Source organism: Mus caroli, chromosome 13, assembly GCF_900094665.2.
Source record: "Mus caroli chromosome 13, CAROLI_EIJ_v1.1, whole genome shotgun sequence".
In the NCBI taxonomy this organism is placed as follows: domain Eukaryota; kingdom Metazoa; phylum Chordata; class Mammalia; order Rodentia; family Muridae; genus Mus; species Mus caroli.
In genome coordinates this window covers 106,174,276-106,196,074 of record NC_034582.1, presented here as the reverse complement: position 1 = coordinate 106,196,074, position 21,799 = coordinate 106,174,276, and the positions used below count along the sequence as shown (strand labels likewise).

Genomic DNA, 21,799 nt, shown 5'->3' with positions numbered 1-21,799 from the left:
TCAAGGCTCGCTCACTTTTGACTCCTGCGGGCCACCGTCGAGTTCCCCCATTCGACGTCACTGTAGGGTACGGTCGCGGGGCCTCTTGGGTAGGAGGGAGATTCGGTCTCAGAGTTCCGAAAGATGGCGGACGCTTTCGGGGATGAGCTTTTCAGCGTTTTCGAGGATGATTCGACCACTGCAGCAGGAGCCAAGAAAGACAAAGAGAAAGAGAAGTGGAAGGGGCCACCAGGGTCTGCAGACAAGGCCGGGTAAGGAAGACCTCTGAGCTCTTTTTCTTCTCCTTCTTCTTGTTTTTGGTGCCGATAAAGGAAACACGACTCAGACGAGGAGCACAGAAAGTGTTTGAATGGAGTCAAGAGGCCAAGGAGATTGAGGGGGAAAAAAAAAAACCCGTTGGGGAGAGAGGAGAGGTTGATTTTGCGGGAGGGCGGTCTTGGTGTTCGTGCCTGTCCGCCCGCAGCGTGACTTCTTTAGGCCATGCTTTCGCTGCAACCCCAGCTTAGCAGGCCAGGTACGGTTTTACATGCGAGGCGGGACTTGTCATCCGCAAAACCTCTCACTTAGTCTTAAAGCAGCGAGGCACTAGATGAGCCAATGTAGGGGGTTCTTAAACCGCGAAGGCAAATCGCTACAGAAGGAAGAGATTTAATCTCCAAGTTTTGGTTTTCCCTAAAATAAATAAATAAATTATTATTAATAATAATAAAGTCAGATTCAGGATCTCGCTATGTAAGTTGGGCAGTCCTCGAACTCGAGATCCTCTTATTTCAGGTCCTTAGGGTTGGAATTCCCAGAGTGCCCCAATGACACTCGGTCAAACTAGTTTTCTCTCCCACTAGCGTTTTACACTTGATGATTGCTTCGGTCTGTTACTACATGAGTAGTTGCAAAGTACTGGTTTAAAAAAAAAAAAAAAGCTATGTCTTTCTGCTTTTTACCTGGAATCCAGCCATAAGTAAATAAATAAATAAATTCATTGCTCTAGGGCTGAGGACATGGCCAGTGTAAAAGACAGCTTTCTGTTCGAGAATGAGGACCTAGTTTCGAATCCCTAGTACCCACATAAAAAGTGTGAGCACTGTAACTCCAGCACAGTGGGGCACAGAGACAAAATTTGTTGGGCCTGGCTGGCTGCTAACTTAGCCTCTTGGTTGTATAAGTGAGAAACGCTGTCTCAGGAGAGTAATGTAGGATGCTGGAAGTCCTCTGGCCTCCCCTGTATGCTCAAGTGTAGGCGCCACACAAAGAAGACACAGAATTTCCTTCTTATTGTCAGTTACCTTCAGTTCTCAACTTGAGGAATTTCCTTCACCACACTGACCTGTGGACAAGTCTTTGGAGCATTTCCTTAATTGCTGATTTATGTGGGAGGGCAGCCCAGTGCGCTATGGTGTGTACCTTCCTGGGCAGGTGAGCCTGCACTGGGTGATGGAGCTACAGAAACCCATGAGCAGCATTTCTGTGGTCTCTGCTTCAGTCTCTGCCTCTGAGTTCCCGTTTTCGCTTTTCTGAGTGATGGATTGTAAACACATCGGCTGAATTAAGACCTTTCCTGTCCGAGTTGCTTGTGGTCAGTGTTTTTATTACAGCAACAAAAAGCACACTAGAGCTTTCGTGGGTGGTCCATTTTCACCTTGAAATACAGTTCATAAAGAAAAGGCAAGTTTGGGGGCTGGTGAGATGGCTCAGTGGGTAAGAGCACCCGACCGCTCTTCTGAAGGTCCAGAGTTCAAATCCCAGCAACCACATGGTGGCTCACTTCTGGAGTGTCTGAAGACAGCTACAGTGTACTTACATATAATAAATAAATCTTAAAAAAAAAAAAAAAGAAAAGAAAAGGCAAGTTTAACGTTTGCTTGTCAGTTTGTTTTGAGACAGGGTCTTGCTATGTAACCATTATTGGCCTTGTCCTCAGAGACATGCTTGGAATTAAAGGTGTGCACTGCCACACCTGGCTGCTTCCCAAGGTTAGGAGCCGAGTTGTGTACACCTCCTTCCCCTCCCTCCTCCTGCCCAGTGTCTCTCATTGGGTAAATGAAGCACTCTAAACCACAGCACAGTCAGTGCACACACAACTCTGAGGTTCCTTTGTAGTGTCATCCCAGGCTATCTGCTTCCTCCGTGTCTTGGAGCAGTTTCCATTTTCTAGAATGTGCTTAAATTCAGCATTTAAATTCCATCTGAGTACCATATATGGGTTTGGGGTTTTTTTTGGCCTCTTTTTTCCTCAGTGTCTTCATTCACTGTTTATTCTTATAACATGTAGCAACAGTTTTCCTTTTATTGCTGAGAATTGTGTTCATATTATATTATGTGTCATATTTATGTTTTTACCTTTTTTTTTTTAAAGATTTATTTATTTATTTATTATATGTAAGTACACTGTAGCTGTCTTCAGACACACCAGAAGAGGGAGTCAGGTCTCATTACAGATGGTTGTGAGCCACCATGTGGTTGCTGGGATTTGAACTCTGGACCTTCGGAAGAGCAGTCGGGTGCTCTTACCCACTGAGCCATCTCACCAGCCCTGTTTTTACCTTTTCATGATCATATTGTGTCTACTTTTAAGTGTGTGTGTGAGTGTCTGTGTGTTTGCGTGTGAAGTGGGCACATCTTGCCTTAGTGTCCCTGAGGAGGTCAGGAGACAGCTTTACATTCCGTCTTGTTTTGTGGCAGATCTTTGAGTGTCAGCTGCAGCACTGTATCAGTTGTTTAGTCTCCGTCTTGAGTCTTCACCGTAGGAGTGCTGGGATTGCAGATGCAAATCACCACATCTGGGGTTTTTTATTTTAATCACTTTTACATTGGAAAGGGGTTATCAGAGTCTGGTTCTCCGGCTTGTGTGGCAAGCACTCTTGGCTGAGCCTTGCTTCTCTCACTCTGCTTTGAGCTTCCAGTCATAAGCCGTGAGAGCTCTGCAAGCAAGGTCTTGTGAATTTATTATTCATTCATAAGATTTACTTATGAATGATTTTACGAATGTTTTATCTGCATGCATGCATGTATGTATACCATGTATGTCCCTGTTGTATCCCCTGGAACTGTAGTTACCAGTGATTATGAGCCACCATGTGGGTGCTAGGAATCAAGCCTGGGTCCTCTGCAAGAGCAACAAGTGCTTTTAAGGGCTGGACTATCCCCACCCCCACCCCCACCCCTGCAAATTTTTATGGAGAACTACCTCATCAGTCAGTCTCTGCACCTCATATGCTCTCTAGTATAAAGTTGTCTCTATTCACTACCATAGAGCTGGAATAAGCTACGTCTCTAAACAGGCTCTAGTTTCTCACGGTGGCACATGTTATTTAGTGCTTAAGGTCTTCACTGCTATTGATTCCATTGCTTTTAGGTCTTTCACTACAATTGCTTGGAGAGTCTTTCTCTGAAAAAATAAAATTTATACACTACTGATGTAATTAATACAGGATTTTAAGCAGCTTCAATTATAAATGTCATGTTTTCTTCACAATTACATAGTAGTCTTATTTGACATGTAATAGTTTTTCCGTAAGAGGAACGTTTCCTGCCTGTAATCCCTGCACTTGAGGTGTGAGACAGGAAGATTGCCCTGAGTCTGAGGCTACAGTGTGGGAGCTGTCTCAAGAAAATGAAAAATAGAGGCTCACTTGGAAGATTACTGACCACGAGGAGCTGAGTTCATAGCCTTAGGGCCCATGTAGAAAGCTCTGATGTAGAAAGCTCCATGTAGAGAACAGTGCACGCCTGTGATCCTATGATCCTATGGCTTGCTTTGTGCCAGAGGAACTGACTCACGTTCAGTTTCAGTCAGAGGCTCAGGCTTGACAAAAGCAGGTGGAAGGTGATTTGAGGAAAACAAAGGCTGTGACGGCTAGTTTCTACAGGCGCACATGCATGTGCACGGATGGATGCACGAGTACATGCACACGCAGTTATGTTAATATGTGGAGTCCCACTGCCATTTCAAGGTGAATTAATAAAAGTATTTTTAAAACTTTGGCTTATACCTAGTATAAGTAAACATTAACCATATAAACAATTCTAACCTCCCTAGGTGCTAGGCATGCATGTGATAGACATGTTTATATTCAAGCAAAGCACACACACAAAATGCATCTTTTTTTTTTTTTTTTTATGAAAGAAAATATATTTGGGGCTGGCAAGTTGGCTCAGGTTGGCACAGGTGTGCTTGCTGCCCAACCTGACGTCCTGAGTTCCATTCCTTGGAAGTCACATGGTGGAAGGAAGGTAGGAAGGGACTTGAGAAGATTGTCCCCTGACCTCCTCTTGCATGTGCCCCTGCCCCAAAATAAGCAGATACAAAGAGAGAGGTTGTAGCCCTCTAGTAGTTTACATATATACCTTTTCAGTTAAATGGTTTTTAACTGTCTTCTGCATTTGTCTTACCATCTTTCTCTTTTAATACCTTTTAATTAAATTCTTTTTTTTTCTTTTTTTCTTTTTTCAAGACAGGGTTTCTCTGTGTAGCCTTGGCTGTCCTGGAACTCACTTTGTAGACCAGGCTGGCATCCAACTCCGAAATCCTTGAACTCAGAATTGGACCTGCCTCCTACGTGCTGGGATTAAAGGCGTGCACCACCACCACCCGGCTTAATTAAATTCTTAATTTCTGTGGGACTCAATTATTTGCTTACATTTTAGTAACTTTATATCCTGTAACAATAGCAGGAGATAAATTTCTCATTTCCTTTTATAGAAGCTGTCTGTCCATCTATTTATTTTTTGCCTTATGAGAGTGTTTCTACATAGTCCTGGCTGGCCTAGACCTCACTATATAGACCAGGCTGGCTTCAAACTCACAGAAATGTGCCTGTGAGTCCTGAGATCAAAGGCATCTATGGGGGACCATGTCTCACTGCTTATCTTATTCAAGTTTGTAAAACTTTATGTGTATGGGTGTTTTGCTTCCATGTATGTCTGTGCCCTGTGTACCTGCATGGTACCGTCTGTCAGAAGCCGGAAGGTGGCACTGGATCCCTTGGGACTAGAGTTACAGTTGTGAGCTGCCATGTGGGTGGTGGGAATTGAACCTGGGTTCTTTGGAAGAGCTTCCTGTGCTGCTCTAACTGCTGAGTCATCTCTCCAGCCCTATTTTGCTTATTTTTGGCCTTTGCAGCTAAATTTAAAATTTGCATGGAGTTGCCGGGCACTTGGGAGGCAGAGGCAGGTGGATTTCTGAGTTCAAGGCCAGCCTGGTCTACAAAGTGAGTTCCAGGACAGGCAAGGCTACACAAAGAAACCCTGTCTCGAAAAAAAAAAAAAAAAAAAAAAATTGCTTGGAGTTGCCTTTTTTCAGTGTGGGTATAAATTCGATTGAGTTAGTAACAGATAGTTAAGCTATAAATAAAGCACCATGTAGTGTCTGTCCCTACTTTGGAACTTTTGCTTTCTTTCATTTTGTCTTTTTTGAAACAGGTTCTCACTGTGCACCCAAGGTTGCCCTTGAATTTACAAACTTCTGCTTTAACCTTCTGTGATTTCTGCATTCCACCAGGCCTGGCTCCAACTCTAACCATACAGTTGTTTTTTTCTTCCAGTTAGTAGTGTTGCACTGTTAGGGAAGGCTGTAAAGGTTTACAAAGTCTTGATGTAAATTTCTACTGTTTTAAGGAACAGTGAACTTAACAAAATTTTTTCCTTGTAATAGGAATTTCAGAATCTAAAGCAACACATCCAAGGGAAATACAAAATCTATAAGGAAAACAGTCAGCTTTGCTAGTTATGAAGTTACAGTTTTCTGAGGGTCGGCCAGCTTTGATTTATGAAGGTCACTTATTTAAAAGATAACTTTGCTAAGTATATATAATATATTAAGTAATGTGGGATTATTCTAAAACTGGAACTGATACGATGGAATTTTTATAAACTGTTTGCTTTTTTTCAGTAAACGACTGGATACCAAATTACAATCAGAGCCAGCCAGCGTCGGGAAAATCAAGAGAGACCTAGATGTCGAAGGTACTGATGAACCTATTTTTGGCAAGAAGCCGAGAATAGAAGACTCAATTAATGAAGATTTAAGGTAGGTGGTATTTCTATAGTCATAATGTTAGTTACTCTTAATTTGATGATGTGTGACATTTTAAAAATTGTGTTATTTTATAATTTTATAAGCATGAAAATATAGAACAGCTGTTTAAATATGGATAATTAGAAGACATAAATGAGTCATCTTTTGATATTTTAAAATCCAATTTGGGGAAAGTATTTGAAGACTTGTTTTCTTAGGAGAGAAAAGGTATTGTTTCTTTACACATGATGAAGAGTAACCCTGATCCAGTGGTGGTAATAAGTATGTATGAGTACTTCATTGCTAGTAGTACCATGGCTGTGATGCTAAAATCTACTTTTGATAATGGAGACCCATGGATGTGTCTGAATAAAGATTTTCTGATATTTATATTTCTCAAATTTTTAAAGCTGGAACTTTTATTCCTGATACCAATCCGTTTGGGTTGACCTGGTTGACACTGCGATAATGCTGCTTACAATTTTGACTTTCCTTACCTGGTTTAGGCTGTTCTAGCTACTAACTGTCTGTCTATTAAATGGCGATGCAGGTGTAACGGAAGAACTTAAGATTGTGCCATTTGCCCATAGTAGTGCAATAGGTTGCAAAATAATTGTAATTTTAAAATTCTTATTACCTATTGTTGGAACTTTTGGATTTTTGCTAAAAATATATTTATTGTCTTAAAGTAAATATCACGAATATAATACAAAAATAATGAGTCTAATATAGAAATACACATAGTTTATTTATAGTTTTGTTCTCTCAGAGTTCAGAGAGCCTAGTTCTGCATAGTATAGGACCAGATGAATAGCATTGTAAATTATAGCAACATCTAAATTTATGTAGTTTATACCTTAAATCAGCTTTGTGTTTTGAGATAGTAACAGTACTTTGTTTTTTGTTTTTTTGTTTTTTCATTTTTTTCGAGACAGGGTTTCTCTGTGTAGCCCTGGCTGTCCTGGAACTCACTTTTGTAGACCATGCTGGCCTCGAACTCAGAAATCCACCTGCCTCTGCCTCCCAAGTGCAGGGATTAAAGGCGTGCGCCACCACACCCGGCAATGACAGTACTTTGAAGAGGTTTTTTTTATTTTTTATCCAAAATAGTGGAGCTAAGCTGATGTTTGAATCTATGGTATCCAGTCTGTTACATATTTATAACAAAAGATGATCTTAGCGTTTTGAATTTTCAGCTAATTTAAGTCACGTGACTTCTCTGAATATTTATAATAGCTAAAATAGTTTGGATTTACAGTATTATAGTTGGGCAGTGTCATTTTGTTTAGCAGCGTGGATAGGCTTATGATCTAATTATTGAAAATAATTCATGTGATTTTAATAACGTTTTTTAGCTTGGCGGACCTGATGCCCAGAGTCAAGGTACAATCAGTTGAAACAGTTGAAGGCTGTACACATGAGGTAAGTACAAGCAGCCCAACATAGGTTAGCATTATAAATGCTGGTGGTCTTTGTACTGCTTCATGTGATGAGCAGCAGGCTGTTTAGCACTGAAGGCCTGGAATCAGGTCATTTCCGTGGTGCGTGTAGTGTGGTGAGAGAACTGTATCTCTGTTGAGAGCCCTTGGGTTCAGATGCCAGCCCAGCTTTCTCTGAACTATGATCTTGAGTAAATTTTCTAACCTCTTTGAACATTGTCTATTTCACTTGTAAATTTAAAACAATGAAATTTATCTTCATGGGATAACTATAAAGATTATACTTAGAAATAGAGAAATTATAAGCACAAAGTTAGTGTTGAAGACTTATTCTCATACTCTTATAGTTACTAGTACGGTTTTTGCAGTTTCATGTCTCGGTCCATGACTAATAGATTGCTACTAGATAATGACCACTGATGGCTTATGGTATCCATTTAGAAGTGAGAATGCATACACATAGGATAGACTGCAATGATACATTTTATTCTACTAAACCTTTTATCATTACAATGAAACTTTATATCAAGCTAGACCTGAAAGATAACCCAATGGATAAAAGAGGTGGCATACAAACTAGGCAGCCTGAGTTCAATCTCTGGACCCAGGGTAGGAGGAGAGCTGAACACCTCACTGTGCTGAGGCACGTGTGCCTTCTTATGGTAATAAATAAACTAGTAAAAGTATTCTTGCCAGGTGGTGGTGGTGCATGTCTTTAATCTTAGCACTTGGGAGGCGGAGGCAGACACACCTCTATGAATTCAAAGCCAGCCCAGTCAACAGAGCAAGTTCCAGGACAGCCAGGGTAACCCAAAGAGTCTGGAAACAAACAAACAAACACCCTGATAAGTGAGTGGAGAAAAATTCTAGATTAATAAAAACGGCATTTGTGTGGATTTAGAGCCTTACCAGTTTAAGTTTGTTTTTCTGCCCAAAGTCTCTTTTTTGAGAAATGGTACTGTGTGGGATACAATGGTCAGTTGATGGGTAACTTTCAGTACTTTAGACCCTGGCCAGTGCTCTGTCTTACAATCCAGAGATCATAATGACCTTACTGATTCTTAATATTGGTAAAGGCTTTTAACCTCATCCATTTATTTTTTTTTTATTGAAGTTTTACCTTTAGATGTTTTGCCTAATTTCTGTGTGTCCCTTAAAGCCACCTTGTGGATTATTTATATGCCAAGTGGTTAGATTCTTACACAGTTAGGAGCAAGCATTCTGATATTAATATTTATACTTGGGAATCTGGTAACAGGGAGTATCCCTTTATTTCATATACTTTTTTGTTTTATCGATGCTCTCCCATTTTGTGTGTTTTCTGGTTTTTGAGCACCATTATTGTATGTACATTAGGTGTGGGAAAGATGACAGCCATGGTAGGTTATCGATCTAGCTTAGATTTTAATGAACAGTTTCTACAGGAACATAATGGTGCATGTGTTTAGTTACATTGCTATTAGGCCAGCTCTAAGAGGTTTTTTGAATGTTGTAACTAACTTTCTCGCTTGTTCTCATAGTCAGCTGATTTTCTAGCTTGTGAGACTACCTACCATGTTGATCATTTTTATTCTCTAAACCGTCAATGGGTTTGGAGTCTGGAATTTTTTTAATGGTCTTCTCTTGTTTTCTCCTTGGATTTTGACATCAGGTCGCTCTTCCTGCAGATGAGGACTATATACCACTTAACCCTCGAGTTGGGAAGGCAGCGAAGGTCTGTATTCTGCTCTTTGGGACGTTTTGTGAGAGTCTGAAAAAGAAAACATTTCAAATGAGATTTTTAAATGTACTTATTTGTATGTTGTGAAGACATCTGCTATAAAATAACAGTGAGAGCCGCATGACGAACCAAGCTAAAAACCATGATGGTGTGATAAGATTTTAAAACTGTTCATCACCTTTCTCAAAAGTTGTAATTTGTCAGCCTTTGCATAGAAAGCATTGCATGTGTGCGTGCTTTGCTGATGGTTTAACCCCTCAGCAGCTTCTAAAGAAGCCAGAGCCCAGTTTGTTTTGTCTGATGTGTCTTCCCAGTGGTCCAAAGGGGCCTCAAAGAGCCCTGCATACCAGGATTACATGTGTACACCTATTCCTTTAAACTGTTAATTAGATTTTTTAAAAGTCTTTAAAGGTTAAAAGAATAAGGCTTATTTCTTTAAAGAACTTTCTCTATAAAAGGAAGCCTGGAGAAGCAAGCATGAGTTCACAGTCTAAGGAAGTGTCTTTCTCTCTGCTTTTGCCAAGTAATGCTGGGAATTTCACTCTTCAGAGCCTCAGAGATCCATCTAGGAAAGGACGTTGTCCATGCACCTGTTTCATGGGATTATGAACACTTAGATGTGGAAATGTGTCGTACAGTAGCACAAAGCCTGCAACAATGATTCCTTCCTTCCATTACTGACTTAAGTGTAACTACGAATAGAATAGAATGCCAAAGTTAAACAGCAGATTAAGGCCTGTACCGTTGTTGGATAAACTTGTTTTATAGGTGTCTTATCCCTACTGAGTGGGAGTGGAATCATAAGGGAATCCTAGACTGCTGTGGAAAGAGTCATTCTTTTCATTTTAAGTGTGCTTTAGGTAGCTTAGCATTCTCATGTGTCTATTAATTTGCTTTTATAGGAATATCCATTCATTCTTGATGCTTTCCAAAGAGAAGCCATTCAGTGTGTTGATAATAACCAGTCTGTGCTAGTATCTGCTCACACATCCGCAGGAAAGACCGTGTGTGCCGAGTAAGTAGTGGTCCTTTCAGGAGACAGACAGATCACTTAGTTATTGTATATGGGAAGTTACCATTGCTTTACTCTGCAGGTAAGCATGGTTTTGCTTGTCCATATCTATTTTAGGTAACCTTTAGTTTCTTTTCTCTTGCCTTCATTAAAATATTGAGGATTTTCAGTACAGTGTTTTAATAGATGTAATCAAGAGCTTCCTTTGTTCCCATTATTTGGGAAAATAATGGGCTTTTTTATTATTAAGTATGGTGTTACTTACGAATTTTCATGAATGTATTTCTATGAAGAATGACCCCTGTTCCTAGTTTGCACTTAGTCTCTTTCTCATTCTTCACGTCTGCTCGCATTTAGAGACTCCAGTCTTTTTTTACTTAAAAAGATTGAAATGTGTTGAAATGATGTGGGTTTCCTTTGTTTGGTTTGGATATGGATTTTGCCTTGTCCTGTAGAGTGATGAAATGTCTCGATGGGTATCCAGTGAATCATCCTGAGATAAATTCCGTTTTCCAGTATTGTTGGGTTGATGAATTGAAATTTTGTTAAGAAACACCACATTTTCATTTCTGAGGTGCATTGGGTTTTGTTTATTATTAAGATTCTGTATCAGGCTGATGTTTGATTTTTTTTTTTTTCCCTTAATCTAGCTGGAAGGGGTAGGGTCTGTTATTATGTTGATCTGACAAAATCCAGGTTTTGGTCTCCTTGGCTTTTCTTTGTTTTCATTTCATTGGTTTATACTTTTCTCTCTTGTCCTAGTTTCTTAAGAAGGAAAATGAAGTAATTGTTTTGAGACCTTCCTTTTTCTAACAAGCATTTAAAATTCATGTAGTAGTTTTTTTTTGTTGTTTTTGTTTTTTGTTTTTTGGGGCTTTTTTTGTTGTTGTTTTTCGAGACAGGGTTTCTCTGTATAGCCCTGGCTGTCCTAGAACTCACTCTGTAGACCAAGCTGACCTCAAACTCAGAAATCCGCCTGCCTCTGCCTCCTGAGTGCTGGGATTAAAGGCATGCGCCACACCCAGCTCGTAGATTTTTTCAAAGCTTTTATGTTGTTTGTTTGCTTGTGTTATGTGCATTTGTGTTTTGCCAGCACGCATGTCTGTCTGTCAGATCCCCTGCATGCATGTCTGTCTGTCAGATCCCCTGCACGCATGTCTGTCTGTCAGATCCCCAACACGCATGTCTGTCTGTCAGATCCCCTGCAGCTGGGGTTAGAGTTGTGAGCTGACCTGTGGGTGCTGGAGTTGAACCTAGGTTTCCTGCAAGAGCAGCCAGTGCTCTTAAATGCTGAGCCATCTCTCTAGCCCAAGATTATTTTTGCTGTTAGTGAAGTGTCTTGCTGTTTTTAAATGACATATCTTAATATAATAAAACATTATGATGTGTTGGTGCTGATCCAAGTTTTTTATACTAATACTATTTCTATTTGTAGAAGAAATTCTTGAAATACTTATTTCAGTACATGTCTTTAGTAAGAAGCTGCTTTAACATTTTAAAAGAACACTTCCTTTCAGTGTTATTTTTTTTTTCAATTTATTTTTGATCTGTATAACTTTTAGCAGGAAATTGTTCTCATCCCACTTTCTTTGTATGTGATATACTGTTTCTCTTTGACTGGTTTTAAGATTTTGTCTTTATCATTGATTTTTAAGCAGTTTGTTTTAGTTTATTTCTATTTACACACATGTTCATGTGTCTCTGTGTTTGTATGCTGTGTGTGTGGATGTCTGTAGATGTCAGAAGATACTGGATCTTTGGAACCGGAGTTACAGGTAGTTGTAAGCCACCTGCTAGGGCTGGGAATCGAGTGCGAGTCCTCTGGAAGAGCATCGAGAGCTCTTAGCCACCGAGCCATCTCCCTAGCACCCCTAACAATTTCTTTATGCTATATTCTCTATTTTGTTTTTTTATATGTTCCTGCACTCTGCGTTCCTTGCTGGGTTCGTTCTCAGCATTCCTGTCAAGGATCCTGGTACTTAAGTTAGACCATCAGTGCATGCTGTTGTGTGTGCTCTTCAATTTCATTTGAGTCTCATATTTAATGTCTTCAAATGTACTAATCATTTGTTTTCTGAATTGTAGAATTTGCCATTCCTTTTACTGAATGAATGGTTTATCTTAGATAGTGTAGTGGTTCTTTCAGTTTGGTTTTGACCATTTTGTTGAAGTTCAATTCATTTATTTTTTTAGTGCTAATCATAATCTCAGATTTAGACATTGTTAGCTATTAAAGGGTTTTTTTTTTTTTATGTTTTTGTTTTTCTTTTAAGACCTTAAAGTTTGTTTGATAGTGTTTGTTTCTTTTTCCTCTACTTTTTTCCTCTATTTATTTTGGATTTTGCCCAAGGCCACAGAAGTTGAAAGAGGGCATCAGATCCCTGAAATTCGGCCACCATCTGAGCCACTCCATATGGGTGCCGAGAGTCGGACCCAGGTTCTCTGTGAGAACAGCCAGTGCCCTTAACCACGAGCCATCTTTCCAGTCCATTTTGTTATTTTTCCTGCTTTTTAGTCTGCATAATTTTTATTTCTAGGAGTACTGGGATCAAACCCAGGGCTTTGTGCACTCTAAACAAGTGCTCCACTCTTGAGCTAAGCTACATCCCTCATCCTGCAACCTATATAGAGTTTTCAGTTGCTTATATGTTAACAGTTTCCATTTTCCTGTTGAGATTGCCTGTTTATGGAACCGTTGTCCTATTTGTTTTTAATTCTTAGAACATAGTTTCCTATAAGCTGTTATCTGCCAAATTCAACCTTTGGGCCCACTCATTCAATTCCTTATGTCTGTTTTCCTCTTAAGTACAGATCATATTTTCCTGTTTCCTATTCCTTTTTGCTGTTAAGGAGTCAGTATTTTAGATCATATAACATCTCTATATTCACTTTTCCATATATCTTTCACTGTTACTATTTGATCATGTTTGGTCAATTCTTAACTTTATAACATTTCTCTTTTTTTAATTCTGATGTGATAAGCATACTTTGGGTAGGAACTGTATCTTTAAAAAAGCCTCTGCTACAGTGTTTCTCTTAAATCTTAATTTCATGGTCTGTACTTAAATACTAAACTGAGTTCTTAAAAACAAAACAATGCCACAGTATTGAATTCCATTAATACTTAGAAAAGAACTTTTCTATAAACAGAACTATCATAATTTCAAACAAAGAAATGATTTGTTAAATATTATATGAAGGAAAAAATTACATATTGGATTTAACTCATTTATGAAACTGTGGAAGAAAAATGCAGCCCATTTATGGTTTTCTTCTTACTTGTAGTCTCTTTATGTAAATGGATGGACAGAAGTGATGCACCTTTAGATGCCTGTCAGCAGAGTCAAAGGCTTCTCTAGCAAAAACTAGGGTAGCAACCAACAAACCAGCTGTAGTCAAGTGACTGAAGTTCAAATGTCCTTGTTCATTTAGTAGTCTAAATGATTCATTCCAGATAAATCATGATTATAGTGTAATAGTTTGTTTATAGTAAACAGACTACAAATGAATGTGCAGAAAACTTACTGTTTTTATAATTTTAGGTATGCTATTGCATTGGCTTTAAGAGAAAAACAGCGTGTAATATTTACCAGCCCGATTAAGGCTCTAAGTAATCAGAAATATCGTGAAATGTATGAAGAATTTCAAGATGTGGGACTGATGACTGGAGATGTTACTATTAATCCCACAGCATCTTGTCTGGTTATGACTACAGAGGTAATTTATTTTGTGCCTCATCTAAATTTTTTCTTTTTAGCTTAGTCAGTGTATGCCCAGTCAAACACTGGATGATTTATAGCTTGTTTTTGTTTGTTTGTTTGTTTTCAGATAAAATGTAATCAGTGTTTGTGAATAGAATTGTTTGTAAAGGGCATACTTATTTATAAAGTGCCCTAGCAACATTAAATGTATCTCTCAGTTAATAATATTTAGTACTTGCCAATACAATATACCTTAAAGAGCATTTTAATAGTTTATTATTACTACTATGACAAAAATACTTAATTTTTTTTCTCATGAATAGTTTCAAGGATTTGAATACATAGTTTCATACAAGTAGTGACTCTGATTCATTCGGCTTTGTTTTTAACCCCTTTTAGTGCCTGGGTATTTATTACAGTAAGATTATTATAATAGTCAACTTAAAAATATATTCATTATTATACCTAGCTTTTCTAATCATTGTTAAGTTTCCCATGTAACATGGTTTTGGCATGATTATCTTTACCTACCTTGATACTTTTAAACAGTTTGTGTGTATATGTGTTCCACTGCATGATGTGGAGGAGATCAACAGGCCACCCACTGTGTGTGTCAAGGGCAGAGGAGAGCTTTGTGGAGTTAGTTCTCTCCCGTCACCTGCGTTTGGTTTGGGGGCTTAAACTTAGACCCCACTAAGCTATCTCAACAGTGCCCTTAACCGGACTCTCATTTTCGTTTACAGTAGTATAAATTTGCGTCTAGTTTGGACAGTACCTAAAAGGGATAGCTCACTTTTTGGAGTTCTGTTTAAGTTTTTATTCATTCTAAAACCCTTCACCTGAAGATTTTCTCTAACTCTTAACAGTAAGGCCAGTGACTATTACAGTGTATCCACCGTGAGGCAGGAACACAGACACTGGAAAGATCCAGTGTCTCCGTAAGATAAGGACCTCTCATGTTCTAAAGGGTTAACCTTGGAAAGATGCTGCACAGAAAGGCTTCCTGTTTCAAAAAGGAAGAATAGGAATGATGATGGCAACTTTGTGAATATCTAATTACATGTGATGAGGAGTCAAAGATAGGCATAAGATATCAAAAAGTCCTTGTTAAAAAATAGTATTTGACTAATTATGTTATGTTAAAGTCACACTAAATCTGTTTTCCCCTTTTAGATTTTGAGAAGTATGCTGTATAGAGGCTCTGAAGTTATGCGAGAAGTTGCTTGGGTCATATTTGATGAAATTCATTACATGAGAGATTCAGGTATATTTCATAATGTTGAGATAAATATCATGCATTTTTGTTATAAATGCCATTAATAATTTTGAGTAAGAATTTTTGGATTGATTTTCAGTTTTATGTAATTAGAATTCTAGTAAACTATTACATATTCAAATTGTGGACAACCTGATAAAATATTCCCAGTATCACTTAATTAAAGTTTAGTTCCTTAAGTAGTAATATTCGTTGGATAAAATTATACACATTCAAGTAAAGCAAATGGATTTAAAAGTAGCTTGCTTTTGAAGAGAGCTCACTAAGCTAGATGTGTGGCATGCCTGTAATACCAGCGGCTGGGAGATGGGGGAGGCGGAGCTAGAAGAAATGAGATCAGCGGTAGTCTAGGCTACGTGCCAAGGCCTTGCCCTCCTCTCCACATAAGAAGCTCAGTAATTATCATCATCCATCATCATCATCATTATATTGTTATTACTATTACTTTTTCTGTGGTCTTTTGAGACAGGGTTTCTCTGTGTATCCTTGGCTATCCTAAAACTCCCTCTGTAGAACAGGCTGGCCTCAAATTCACAGAGCTCACCTGGGTCTGCCCCCTGAGTGCTAGGATTAGCGGCATGAAACACCACTGCCTGTCTGACTCTCAGTAATTATTTAATATGAAAGAATATATAGACCTTCTGGTTTACAAAGTTAACAGTCATTTTTAAGTTAATTTGGTTTTATAAACCCATAAATGTATATTTGTAAAAAAAAGAAATAAGTATTAAATAAATAAGCAAGTAAAACAAAACTGCCTTAACTAATATCTCTTCAAAAATAAATGTGGTTGCAATTTTGGATATACCAGGAAATTTAACATTTAAAAGCTAATGTTTACATATTAAAGTACACACCTAAAGTAAGATTTGGTTTTTATTTAAAGAATTCAATTAGTCTATATCAGTGTTTCTCAACTTTGCTAATGCTGAAACCTTTTTTAATAGAGTTCGTGATGTTGTGGTGACTCCAACCATATATCATTTCATTGCTACTTCATAACTATAATTTTGATACTATTAGGGATTATAATGTAAATATCTTATTTGTGTCCCCAAAGGGGTCATGACTCACAGGTTTAGATCTGCTGATCTGTGTATTCATGATAAAAATAATGTAAGAAAACATCAACACTTTTACCTTTGCCAAATTCCTACAGATACTTCTGAGCATATTTTCTATTTGCTTTAAAAACCGTGAGTCCTGGACCAACTAGTGGGTTAAGGCTCTTACCCCTGATACTGGCAATCTGAGTTCATTCCCAGGATCCAAATACTAGGATTAGACCTCCAAACAATTGCCAGGGCACACGCATGCACACAGACAGTTGCCACGGCACACGCATGCACACAGACACTCACACCACTGAGCACTGCAAATAATCTCACTCAGATCTTGTGATAAACAAACTTAAATATATCATGAAAGTTCTAAGAAAAAGTTAATTATTAAAATAAATATTCAGATGCAAAGAGAAAAAAATAACATGGAACAAAGAGACATTATTTTTTGAAACTACATATTCAAAACTTTAAAACTGTATTAAAAAACCCAACTAAGTATTTTCAAGTCATTGATAATAATAAGCTATTAGAATACTTTTTAAAGTAGTTTTACAAAACAAGTAAGGAATTTTATTAATAAGAGGTAGAGTTAATGATTCTTAAATAGAGCTAGGATAGGACATTTTAAGAGCACTACACCCATGATTCTACTGTTCATCAGATCTGTTTCATTTCCAGAAGTCTTTCGTGTGGAATAGCAATAGCGAGACTTGTAGATGTATTGCTGTAGTGTCCTAGGCATCGTTAACCTCTGCTTCTCCAGTGAGGTGGAAATGCTGTCAGCTGCCTTGGTCCTGGGTTCCTGTCTGTTAATCGGAAGGCTACAGTGTGGAACTGCTCTTTCAGAGTCTGTTCTGCATGTGGTGGCTTACTCTTGTATCTGCTCCATAGAGTCATGAACAGAAGGAGGTTTCAGTATGGGTCTGTGGCCAAAAAATATGCTTGTGTAAAGTAGTTTGCAGATTCCATTAGTAAGCTTATGAGAAAATAACTTACTATCACTTAGCTAACACTAAATTCCGAACTATATTTTTGTTTCTTAGAGCGTGGTGTAGTATGGGAAGAAACTATTATTTTGCTTCCAGATAATGTTCACTATGTCTTTCTTTCGGCTACCATTCCAAATGCTCGGCAGTTTGCCGAATGGATTTGTCACCTACATAAACAGGTACATGTATACACTTTTTATGTCTTCACTATTTAAAACTCTTGCTGATTGGGCTTGCCATCTTCTTATAGATTTTCCTTATGCTCTTAAGGATAAAGAAGGCAGTTTACTGGGAATCTACTTCCTAAATCAAGCAGCTTATCAAATTGAGTAGACTGGCTAGAACCTTCATGTCTGAGTTCCAGCTCCAATCCAGTGCAGCTAAGCCTCTACGAGTTGGGCTTTGGAATCTCATTTTGTAAAAGTTGCCAAGCGAATCCTGATGCTCTCCCACGTTTGGGAATAATGTGCGTTTACTCTGACAGTGAGCTCCAGCACACAGTGCAGACGTTTTTCTAAGGAATACCAAAAAAGCCTACCCATCTCTTTAGCGTTTGATTTGCTAGCTCTTAAGAAAATACGTTCACATTTAGTATTCTTTGTTTCTCCTTTGCATGTCGGTGTAAGGCTGTGCGTGCCACAAATGCTTGTTTGTTTGTGAGCGGGTGCTGAACAGGATATTGGTTTTGTTTTTCTGCCCTTGTTTTATAGTTACCCTCATGAACTTACTTTATGTAGGTGATGTCCAGTGTCATTCTCCTTCTCTGTGGCTTCTGTAAGAGAAAAGCTCAGTGAATCTCCTCATGGAGCTGGATTTCTGCTGTTTTAGATACCCCTGCGCTACAGAGTTCTGTTTTGTTTCCATACATGGGGGTGCCTTCTATCACCACAGTAGCCTCTGTAGCTAGAGGCAGCGTCTGGGGCTACAGTGCTCCAGGATGAGCTAATGGGTAATTGAAGTTCAGACCATATACTTGGCCTTGATTAGGGAACTGGTAAATTAAAAATCAGATTGTGGCATGAATTAGTAGACCTATTTCTTTCCCCCATTTTTCACTTGCCTGACTTTTAAACTTGTTTGAAAGTGTTAAATTCTTGTTAAATATTTAAGCCAATTTTATTTTCTCAAATTTTATTTTTGTTGAGTAGATCAAATATACAGTTTACCTTGAAATACAATTCTTTTTAATTCTTTCCCTTTACAGCCCTGTCATGTTATTTACACTGATTATCGACCCACTCCACTGCAACACTACATATTTCCAGCAGGGGGAGATGGCCTTCACCTGGTGGTTGATGAAAATGTAAGAGAATGCACATGTCTCTGTAATGCCATCTTTTATATGTTCCTTTTCCTCAATTGTGAACTGGAGAAAATATTAACCACCTCCTACATTCATTCTCTTTCTCTCTCTCTCTCTCTCAATATTAACCACCTCCTACATTAATTCTCTCTCTCTCTCTCTCTCTGTCTCTCTCTCTCTCTCTCTCTCTCTCTCTCTCTCTCTAATTCTTTAAATAGTTATCTGATGATGCTGTGGTAGTGCTCGCTCTTGGGAAGCTCAGATAAGTTTCTTGTTCCCAGGAGTTTGAGGTCAACTTAGTGAAATGATGATTTAAAAACAAATTATGGGTGACTTTTATGTCACCCATGAATTCACTTTCTTCCATTCTCAGTACTTGAACTGCCGGAGAACAGCGCTCTGATGTGCCGGATGATTTATGTCTTGTTCAGTTTCAGTTCTCCTTGAACAGACTTTATTATCACAAATCACTTAAGTGGCCTTTGTTAAAATTCTTGTTGCATTAAAGTTTGTTCTTTGGGGCTGGAGAGATGGCTTAGTGGTTAAGAGCACTGACTGCTCTTCCACAGAGGTCCTGAGTTCAATTCCCAGCAACCACATGGTGGCTCATAACCATCTGTAATGGAACCCATTGCCCTCTTGTGTTTCTGAGGACAGTGACGGTGTACTCACATACATAAAAATAAAAATTGTTCTTTAGAGAAACTTTATGTTTAAGAAATGTTTAAGTTATGGTTAACTATTTGTGAGTCGCTCCGTGTTCCCGGAAGTGAGCCCAGGCCCTCTGTAAGAACATACACACGTTTAACCACTGAGTTGTTTCTCTAGCCTTGATTATCAATTTGCAAAGTTACATAGAAAAAATATGATTCTAGGGTGACTTCAGAGAAGATAATTTTAACACTGCAATGCAAGTGCTTCGGGATGCAGGTGATTTGGCCAAAGGAGACCAGAAGGGACGGAAAGGAGGAACAAAAGGTAATGCGGGACTTAGCTTTTAGATAGAAGTTTACTCGTCTGTCTTTTGATGTTTTTTGAGGAAGCTTTATAAAGACATAGCTGATGTATGATAAATTTGGATGAATAAGGGGCGATGTTTTTCTTACATGGCATTAATTTAAATGTAATATGTAGTTTATAGTTTACCCACATAAAGTGGTAATTAGTGGGTTCAGGTATATTCATTCACATGATTGCAAAACTATTGCCAGAGTCAGCTTTAAATTTCCATATGATTTCCATACCATGAAATTCATTATTTTAAAATTCAATATAATAATTTCTAGTAGATTCATAGAACTGTGCAACTGTTCCTACTACCCATTTTTTAAAAAAGATTTATTCATTTATTGTATATAAGTACACTGTAACTGTCTTCAAACACACCAGAAGAGGGCATCAGATCTCTTTACAGATGGTTGTGAGCCACCACCATGTGGTTGCTGGGATTTGAACTCATGACCTCTAGAAGAGCATTCAGTGCTCTCAACCGCTGAGCCATCTCTCCAGCCCCCCATTACCCACTTCTAAGGACATTTCCTCCGACTCTTCTCTCCCCAGGCCCCGCTCATTAGCAGTCATTCCTCATCCATTTTCCCTGGGTGCCACAGACTTAGCTGTCTTTTTAACTTAGTCTCTTTTTCTGCCTCCATCAATTTGACTTCTCTGGATGTATCATAAAAATAGCACCATGTGGTCTTTTGTAGCTGACTCCTTTGAATGACGTGAGATTCATACACTATCTATCAGTATTTCACTCTGTGAGTGTGTCTGTGATCAGATAATATTGTATCATGAGAATATACAGTATTTGAGTAGATATGGAGTTTCTGGGTTTTTTTTGTAGAATATGCATAATAGTGCTGTAAACATTTTGCTTGTACTACAAGTTTTTGTAGAAATATGTGTTTTCTTTTTTTCTGGGTCTGGATCTAGGAGAATTGGTGAGTTATGGGAAATTTAACCTTTTGATTACTGCTACATATTTTCCAAAGTAGCTATACACCATTTGGCATTTTTCATGCTATTCCTCTGAGGGATTTTTGAGTACCATTTTTCTCCACTTCTAGATTAGTACTTAGTTGTGTATATTGGTTTATAATCCTAGTAAACATGAAGTAGTGCTTCCGTGTGCTCCTCATCTGTGCCTGTCTCCCTGTGGTCGCTGATGGTAAACCTCTTACTATAGACTTTTGGCATCATTATAATCCTTTGTGCACTTAAAAAAATTTGTTTTAAAATTTATCTTACATGTGTGTTTATCTGTATGTATTTGTGCCTTTGGAGGGCAGAAAGGGCACTGGGTCCCTTGGAGCTGCAGTTTAGTTATAAGCCACTTGTCACGAGTGCGGGGACTCCATCTCTGGTCCTCATGATTAACAAGGGCTCTTAACTGCTGAACCATTTCTTAGCACCCCAATTGTCTTACTGTAAATTGGATTGTCTTTGAGTTTTAAAAGTTCTTACATTCCAGGTGGACCTATATCAAATAGATAACTTGAGGGTTTTTTCCATATTGTAGAAAACTGGGGTTGGTTTTTTTACTTACTGCTCATGTCTGTTAAAAGCCGAGTTCTTCACACTAGTGAAATCTAGTTTTATTCTCTGTCACAATGCTTCTACTCTGAATGTCAGAGCCAACGATGCTTTGAAGGTCTCCATCTTGTTTTTTATTGTAGGCGTCTTTTAAATTTTATTTTACAGTTTTATTTAGATCTATTCTCCATCTTGAGTTAATTTAGGGTGTGACTTATTTGCCCTTTTTAGGTCCATCAAATGTGTTCAAGATTGTGAAGATGATTATGGAGAGAAATTTCCAGCCTGTGATCATCTTCAGCTTCAGTAAGAAGGACTGTGAAGCATATGCTCTTCAGATGACTAAGCTAGACTTCAACACAGGTACCGATCATTTCCACGTGGCTTTCATGTTGTAGCTACATTAGTTTAAAGTAGATTTTTGGTAGTATATCTACTTATATTAGTAGCATATGCAATTTGCTTATAATCACAATCGTTTGGACTCAGCATCTTTGCAAAGTCTTTATAAGGTTCTCTCGGTTTCTTCACCCTCCATTTCCCCTTGGGCCTGGTGTATGATGGGCAAGCGCTGCAGCCCAACCCTTGGCCCTCTCCTATTGTATTGGAAGATATAAATACAGATCTCTATATTTAGAAAGCCAGAGAATATTACTGAGAACCATTACAGTCATACTTTCTTGTACTTCATACTACTATAAATTCAGTTATTCTGCATCTGTCTGTCATTCAGTAAGGGTAGGTCTC

At 38.4% G+C, this 21,799-nt stretch overlaps 1 protein-coding gene across 1 annotated transcript in view; it reads left to right on the top strand.

Annotated features, from left to right (window-relative positions):
• Mtrex (Mtr4 exosome RNA helicase) overlaps positions 1-21,799 on the top strand; it is a 56,635-nt gene continuing 34,836 nt past the window's right edge. The window contains exons 1-11 of the mRNA XM_021179787.1: positions 1-251; positions 5,888-6,025; positions 7,369-7,435; positions 9,104-9,166; positions 10,075-10,187; positions 13,727-13,901; positions 15,059-15,149; positions 17,269-17,393; positions 18,419-18,517; positions 19,393-19,495; positions 21,284-21,415. Of these exons, the coding sequence (XP_021035446.1) occupies positions 124-251; positions 5,888-6,025; positions 7,369-7,435; positions 9,104-9,166; positions 10,075-10,187; positions 13,727-13,901; positions 15,059-15,149; positions 17,269-17,393; positions 18,419-18,517; positions 19,393-19,495; positions 21,284-21,415 (1,234 nt within the window). The 5' untranslated portion in view covers positions 1-123. The remainder of the gene's footprint in view (positions 252-5,887; positions 6,026-7,368; positions 7,436-9,103; positions 9,167-10,074; positions 10,188-13,726; positions 13,902-15,058; positions 15,150-17,268; positions 17,394-18,418; positions 18,518-19,392; positions 19,496-21,283; positions 21,416-21,799) is intronic.